The sequence below is a fragment of the Eleutherodactylus coqui genome, chromosome 1, assembly GCF_035609145.1.
Source record: "Eleutherodactylus coqui strain aEleCoq1 chromosome 1, aEleCoq1.hap1, whole genome shotgun sequence".
In the NCBI taxonomy this organism is placed as follows: domain Eukaryota; kingdom Metazoa; phylum Chordata; class Amphibia; order Anura; family Eleutherodactylidae; genus Eleutherodactylus; species Eleutherodactylus coqui.
Window position 1 is genome coordinate 436,712,043 of NC_089837.1, and position 8,534 is coordinate 436,720,576.

Genomic DNA, 8,534 nt, shown 5'->3' on the forward strand with positions numbered 1-8,534 from the left:
TAGCATTCACAGCCTAGCAGGGAGTGCTGAGCTATTGCAGAGATCTCGGCAATAGATCGGCATTCCTTCCTAGGCAGTGAACGTTACATTACTTGTGACATAGGGTAAATTGCCAGGCAGGAGGAAGAATGCAAGGAATGGACGCTTCGTCCCCGGAAGAGAGGATCTGGCCGGTTGGAGGTGAGGTGATCCAGGGGACTGGAGGAGCCGGAAGAAGATGCAGTAATTAGACTGCCTGGGGAGGAATAGGCAAGTATAGGATTTTTTTTTTTTTATGACAAAACCCCTTTAAGGGAGTGCTGGACATGGACATTGTCTAATTGGTACATAAAGACCCTACAATGTGAATATAAACACCAAAATAAGAAATATAGCTACATAAAACACTGCTGTCTCTGAAGGGAGGTAAGAGAGAAGCAACTTTCCTGCTCTATTATTTGGCCAGCTGTTTACATAGGGGTAGGTTCACAAATAGCATAAATCCTACAAACTTGCCAAGTGAAAAATCAGCAGCGTTTACAGTTCAAGCTATGTGGAGAAAATTTTAATCAAAAAATCCCCCCCACATGCTGCTGGGAAAAATCAATAAAAACAAGTGTGGGACTGACGCATTTTGCGGTTTTTAAATCTACAGCATGTCAATTCTGCGGCTGGTAATCAGCGCGGATCTCAACTCTTCCAATTAGGTGAAATCCGCATGATAATCTGCATGCAACACGGGGCTTTTGTCATGAATCTGCACCAAAACCCACAGCAGAAAGTCTACTATACGGGAACACCTTCATATAATTGGTGTGGAGGCGGTGCCAAAAACTGACATGTTAATTCTTAGTGCATTTTGCACACAAAATCTGCATGAAAACTTCCTCAGGCGGCTGCAATCCGATTTGCGCCACTGAAGCAGCTAAAGCCGCATGCGCATCCACATGGAAAGCTGCAGCTAAGCTTGGGGCCACAGATTAAACCATCAGATCCACATCGGAACAATCAGGTACGGAATCAAAGCCTTAGGCTACATTCACACGCAGCATATTTTCCGCTACGGATCTGAAGAGGTGAGACTTGCGCTGCTAATCCGTAACATGAGTTGACCTGCGGCGGAATATGAAATCCGCACTGTAGCGCAATTTATGCTGCAGATATTTTCAACAACGTGAAAATGATTTCTCAAAATCCCATTCACTTTCTTGATATTGTAATACAATGCGGAATTTCCACAGACTACCCGCCAAGTAGGAACATTCCCCAATTCTTTCACTAAACTAGCAAAACATATATAAAAAAAAACAAAAAAACTTTGTACATAATCTCCAACACATACGCAGTAAACACAAAAATAATAAGCCAAAAACATAAGTCTTCAAATAAATTACAGCAAAAAACTCTGTATTTACAATTAAAAAAAAGAAAATAATGTTTCCATTCAAATCCATATGAAACAATCTGACAAAATCCCTAAACTGCGGCATCTCATGTATCAAAATGAAGTATAAAAACAGGAAAGCTTTAGCCGAGCGCTTTATTAAGCTGGTAGCGGTGGGATTACAGCAGCAGCTGCTACTTCTATGTTTATGACGCGGCAAGTTTGATCCTTCCAACCAACACTTTGAAATATCCATGAAACGAGCTCGATAATAAACACGATGGACCAGCTGAGGGGGGAAAATAAAACATAAGTCCCGGGGAAGGGAAGGATCATGTGTGGGGGAGGGAGGGAGGGAAGTGGCGCTTCACTGGGAGGATAGGCAGATTTAGAAAAATCTAATAGATTTTTTTTTGCATTTTTTTTTTTAAAGGCTACTATTATACGCAGTATCTCTATGGCTATGAGGGCTCCTGTCCATTGCGTTACTTGCGGTGATAATCCGGCGGCGAGTAACACAGTGCATGTTTTCAGCCCCCTGTCCACGAGCGGAGAATCATAGCGTTTCTCTGCTCGCAGGACTCAAATCGCGGTATGCTGCGCAGCATGATAGGCTCATCGCAAAAAACTGACAGTTCTTCCCCCTGGTCCCCAGCGATATTCCGCCTCGCCCGTGCACAGGGGGCCTAAAGCAGGTGGAGCTGTGCTGATTGCGGCCGGCACTTGGACCAGTCATATTGACTAAATTGATGAGTCCAGGTGAAGGCTGCAATCAGCAGAGCTGCACTCAGAAACTGACAGTTTTGAGTGATCATGTTGCATTAGCTACTAATGGGCTAATCAGCCCATTAATAGCTAATTAGCTTCATTTGCTTGTATTTAGAGAAAAGAGGGTGGTGGTCTGTTCTCTATATACATCACTCTTGTTCTCTAGCAGGACAGCAGCTGAAACAATGTTATCAGCGCTGCCTGTGGAGAACTCAGCATGCGGTCCCTCTTATCAGGGATGACGGATTTTAAGCTGAGCTGAACTCAGCGGTGGACGAAAAGTGCACGACTGGCACACATTTAAGGCCCATTTACACGAGCAGATAATCGCTCAAAGATCGCTTAAACGACAGTTTGAGCGATTATTTTGCTTAAAAAATAATTGGTATTCAAGTAGCTTCTCAGGTACTTAAATGCCAATTATGAATGTTAATGAAGCCTTCACTGAGAGGATGCTAATAGCCCAAGGCTATTAACTGAGCTCAGATCCATTGTTCTCCACAGGGAAAACAATGCTATCAGCACTCCCCCGTGGAGAAGGACTGATAAAACTGATTGCTAAAATCAAGCTAACTTGATTTTAAGGATTAGCGAAAAGAGACCGAAATGCGTGTGCCCTGCGCCCATTTACACACACCGATTATTGCTAAAACGATCGCTGATGAGCGAAGATTTAGCGATAATCGTCCAGTATAAATGGGCCTTTACACACAACGATTATCACTCAAAAGATGGCTTCTGAGCGAATTTTGAGTGATAATCATTTTGTGTAAAAGGGCCTTTAGCGATCGTTTTGCACAAATTACTAATGGGCAATGCTGCCAATTAGTACTTTTATCAGCTTCATTTGCATGAAAATGAGCCTCCAGGAGCCAATTGCAGAACTCAGCAGGTGGTCCAAGCTCTGCAATTAGCTCCATTGTTCTCACAGGGACTGCTAAGAGAAAACAATGTTATCTCTAGCTCCCCTGGAGATAATAGCCTGGGCTCTGTTTTCTCTCACAGGCTGCAGTGAGAATACAATGTAATCTGAACACAGAATGTGATCTGAACATTTTTAACCTCATCTAAAAATCATCATTCCAAAGAAAAGTACACGATGGTAGCATTAACACGCAATGATTATCGCACATATGCCATCGTTTCAACGAATTTTGAGCGATAATCGTTGCGTGTAAATGGGCCTTTAGGAGGGAGAAGGAAAACAGCCTGAAGAGTGGAGAAAGATACATTTTTAAATTAAAGGGGTTGTCTCGCGAAATCAAGTGGGGTTATACACTTCTGTATGGCCATATTAATGCACTTTGTAATATACATCGTGCATTAAATATGAGCCATACAGACGTTATTCACTTACCTGCTCCGTTGCTAGCGTCCCCGTCGCCATGGTTCCGTCTAATTTCGGTGTCTTCTTGCTTTTTTTAGACGCGCTTGCGCAGATGGATCTTCTCCCTTCGGCTCGTCTCGGAAGCATCGGCGTTTTGGCTCCGCCCCCTTGTACGCGTCATCGCGTAGCTCCGCCCCCGTCACGTGCCGATTCCAGCCAATCAGGAGGCTGGAACCGGCACACATCATGGGGCAGAGCTACGCGATGACGCGTACAAGGGGGCGGAGCCAAAACGCCGATGCTTCCGAGACGAGCCGAAGGGAGAAGATCCATCTGCGCAAGCGCGTCTAAAAAAAGCAAGAAGACACCGAAATTAGACGGCACCATGGCGACGGGGATGCCAGCAACGGAGCAGGTAAGTGAATAACTTCTGTATGGCTCATATTTAATGCACGATGTATATTACAAAGTGCATTAATATGGCCATACAGAAGTGCTTAACCCCACTTGATTTCGCGAGACAACCCCTTTAATTTACGTCTATTATTTATCTGTGTTACTGATTTATGCAAAGCTTGTTGAAAGGTTTGAGACCATTTAAAGCTTAAATCGTCCTATGCAACCACTTTTTCATCTACTACGAATATAGAATACAATCGCTCACCATTTTGCGTGTACAGTCCCTATGCAGACCCACACATCTAGAAATACCACGTGTGACATCGGAGCAATCCCGCTTCTCTTCCATTTTGCTGATGTTGAAGACAGCGGGCGTGAGGCCCGAGCGGAATAACGTAGGACTTTGGGATCAGACTACACACAGATACACATAGGTCTGCAGGGGAGCTGTATACACAAAACAGTGGCTAGTTTTAAAATCAAGACTGTTTGGCAAAGGTGCTTCATTTTTTACTGAATAAACAAAAAAATTATTTATAAAAAAGGTTGGCATCACATTTAATCACTTGAGGCCCAATGTCCACGGGCAAATTTGAATTGGGGAATCTGTGTGGGGCACCCGAGTGGACGATCCGCAGTTCAAGCGGCTCAGAGAAAGACATGGGCGTCCGCAGTTTAATTAAAGCGTGCAAATTTGTTTTGTGGACCTTTTGGTCCAGAAAACAAATCGCATCATGCTACATTTTGCTGCGCTTCCCACACGGATGGCTTCCTTTGAAGTCAATGGAAGCCGCCCAATCCGTGGCCCGTCTGCAATTAACATTGTGAACGGGCCGCGGATACCGCGGGGAAACAGGAGAGTTCAAAAGAAAAAATATCTACTGCGCATGTGCGTCAGCCGACGCTTCCACTCACATCCACAGTGAAGACCCGGACAGGTAAGCACTGTCCTCGGCTGTGGGCAGGGTTGGATTCTGCTGCGGGCTCCAGCATGCAGAATCCGACCCGCCCGTGGACATGAGGCCTAAGCACCAAAGCGTTTCAGTCCTAAGGCTAAGCTCATGTGGGCGACTGCGATATCGGAATGTGAAACTCAGCCCGTCGCCAACGTGCGATTTTTCCCACAGATGCAAGGTGGTTTCGTATCAAATTGGGCAAGTAGCGGATCCTCCTTTCAATGAGTAACCTCTCATCGCGCTCGCAGTGCGATGCTGCTGGTGGCCCCATCAAAATCAATTGGTGCTGCGATGTGAGGGCACGCCCAAAGACAGAACACGCCGCGGTGCGAGGGGAAAAAATAAAAATCGCTCATGTGTATGACCCCACTCAAAAGAATGGGGTTCATATTCGCGTCCCGCAACGCAGAAATCTCCTGCAAGAATCCCGAGCGTGTGAGACCAGCCAGAAGGACCGGACCCTTTCTAGAGATTTTATGCCCCTATTTATTTTTCTTGGGCTGCAAAAAAGCCTTTTTTCACCGAAATGCTTATTAGGCCGGTCTTACACGGACGGTCAGATTCCGCAATGCGGGAGCCCGTAGCAGAGCCCAACAGGTTACCCCACATACCTTTGCTCTTCTGTATGACCGCGGGCGCTCACTGTCAGTCATGCGCAATGTTAAGCAGTGGGTACACGCAGCCCATCTGCAATGTTAAGCAGTGGGTACACGCAGCCCATCTGCAATGTTAAGCAGTGGGTACACGCAGCCCATCTGCAATGTTAAGCAGTGGGTACACGCAGCCCATCTGCAATGTTAAGCAGTGGGTACACGCAGCCCATCTGCAATGTTAAGCAGTGGGTACACGCAGCCCATCTGCAATGTAAAGCAGTGGGTACACGCAGCCCATCGGCAATGTTAAGCAGTGGGTACACGCAGCCCATCGGCAATGTTAAGCAGTGGGTACACGCAGCCCATCTGCAATGTTAAGCAGTGGGTACACGCAGCCCATCTGCAATGTTAAGCAGTGGGTACACGCAGCCCATCGGCAATGTTAAGCAGTGGGTACACGCAGCCCATCTGTAATGTTAAGCAGTGGGTACACGCAGCCCATCGGCAATGTTAAGCAGTGGGTACACGCAGCCCATCTGCAATGTTAAGCAGTGGGTACACGCAGCCCATCTGCAATGTTAAGCAGTGGGTACACGCAGCCCATCTGCAATGTTAAGCAGTGGGTACACGCAGCCCATCTGCAATGTTAAGCAGTGGGTACACGCAGCCCATCTGCAATGTTAAGTAGTGGGTACACGCAGCCCATCTGCAATGTTAAGCAGTGGGTACACGCAGCCCATCTGCAATGTTAAGTAGTGGGTACACGCAGCCCATCCGCAATGTTAAGTAGTGGGTACACGCAGCCCATCCGCAATGTTAAGCAGTAGGTACACGCAGCCCATCTGCAATGGTAAGCAGTGGGTACACGCAGCCCATCGGCAATGTTAAGCAGTGGGTACACGCAGCCCATCTGCAATGTTAAGCAGTGGGTACACGCAGCCCATCTGCAATGTTAAGCAGTGGGTACACGCAGCCCATCTGCAATGTTAAGTAGTGGGTACACGCAGCCCATCTGCAATGTTAAGTAGTGGGTACACGCAGCCCATCTGCAATGTTAAGCAGGGGGTACACGCAGCCCATCTGCAATGTTAAGTAGTGGGTACACGCAGCCCATCTGCAATGTTAAGTAGTGGGTACACGCAGCCCATCTGCAATGTTAAGCAGGGGGTACACGCAGCCCATCCGCAATGTTAAGTAGTGGGTACACGCAGCCCATCCGCAATGTTAAGCAGTAGGTACACGCAGCCCATCTGCAATGGTAAGCAGTGGGTACACGCAGCCCATCGGCAATGTTAAGCAGTGGGTACACGCAGCCCATCTGCAATGTTAAGCAGTGGGTACACGCAGCCCATCTGCAATGTTAAGCAGTGGGTACACGCAGCCCATCTGCAATGTTAAGTAGTGGGTACACGCAGCCCATCTGCAATGTTAAGTAGTGGGTACACGCAGCCCATCTGCAATGTTAAGCAGGGGGTACACGCAGCCCATCTGCAATGTTAAGTAGTGGGTACACGCAGCCCATCCGCAATGTTAAGTAGTGGGTACACGCAGCCCATCCGCAATGTTAAGCAGTGGGTACACGCAGCCCATCTGCAATGTTAAGTAGTGGGTACACGCAGCCCATCTGCAATGTTAAGCAGTAGGTACACGCAGCCCATCTGCAATGGTAAGTGCGGATGGGTCAGAGGGCTATCGACTTCAGTGTGAGCCGTCCGTGCGGTCACAGCACAAAAATAGAACATGCTACGATTTTAAGTCCGCTCGCGGAAATTGCAGTCGCTGTCCTCTCATCTGAGCAGATGGTCTATTCTCCTGTGTGTGCGGTATACCGGAGATCGGCCGCGTCGGTGACAATCGCGGATTCCGCAATTCAAATCCAGTGGTGAGGCCGGCCTTAGGGGTCATGGTTCAAAAATGTCATTTAAAAAAAGATTTTTTATTTCCACTAAAGTGCAGGAATGAGTCCCGTTTTGTTTAGGACATTTGGACATCATTTGTATAATGGTGGATTACAGGCGGGCGAGGGGTTAGGTTGGCGCGGGCAGTTCTTCCTATATTACATAGGTCTGCATTTACTCCGTAGCTTTCTGATTTAGTAGCAGGCTTCTATGACCTCAAACACTCCCACATTAAAGGGTTTGGCCACATATAATGGCCTATAGTACCTCAGCAGGTGAACGGATCAGCGGTTCGCTTGGCCGCTGCTCTCACAATGTTCACCAGAAGCAGACAGCTCCACCACCACTGGAATGGCCGGCATGGGTATTGCACTCCAAAGTCCTATTCATTTCAACAGCACATAACTGGACAAGCCCTTTAATAGAAAGCAGCTGCAGTCACATGACAGTTACAGCAACTCTCATTGGAGGATGCTCCAACCGTTATATACAGGCTGTTATCAATGACTTAAATGTAGAAGGAATATAAAAGTCCAGCAGTCAGTGAACATGTCAGCACATCCCCCAGGGGGCGCCAGCTGCACAGGATGCCTCTGCCTGACAGGGTAAAGCATGACAGGGTATGCTTGGACTTGTAGTCCCACACAGCTCAGGATAGCAGTACGAGCAGCCCGCCGCCCTCACCTGTGCGCACACCCGCAGCACTCCCGGGCTCTTGTATCCGCTCCTCTTCACTACAAACAGCCCGGAACACAAGGCTCCAGCTCCGGCCAGGGCCACTCCAGCCATACGAGCCGCTCTTGGCGTTATCCGTATCCCAGGGGCCCCAAGGGCCACCAATTGACGCGCAAAACCAGGTAGTCCCGTTCTCCAAGCCGCCATCTTCCCGGAAGTGTCAACTGTCACTGGAACGCGGAGCTCTCGCGAGAAGAGGTCACCTGGCGGGAGTGTGACGTCACAGTGGCAGATCACGTGATTCTGCCTGCGCTGAGGAGGAGAGTCAGTCGCCGTAGGGAAGTCAGAGCGTGAGGGCTGCGTCCAGCGAGCAATGCCTCATGCTGACGGCCGTAGAGCTGCTGCTGGGTGGACCAGTGCTATACGGCCTTGTGCCCACGGTCCTGTACGGGGTCCTCAGTGGTCTCCACGTGACCTGGGCAGAATTGCTGGGCCTTTTCTGGATTTGCGGATGGAAGATCTGCAGCCAAAAGTGGCCTCCTGCACAGACATGAA

General features: G+C 48.2%; 1 protein-coding gene across 1 annotated transcript in view; it reads right to left on the minus strand.

The window, feature by feature from the left end:
• Window positions 1–8,198, minus strand: part of MICU2 (mitochondrial calcium uptake 2) — a 234,749-nt gene extending 226,551 nt beyond the window's left edge. Inside the window, exon 1 of the mRNA XM_066582201.1 lies at window positions 7,989–8,198. Coding sequence (XP_066438298.1) covers window positions 7,989–8,186 — 198 coding nt within the window. The 5' untranslated portion in view covers window positions 8,187–8,198. The remainder of the gene's footprint in view (window positions 1–7,988) is intronic.
• Between the last annotated feature and the right edge of the window lie 336 nt (window positions 8,199–8,534).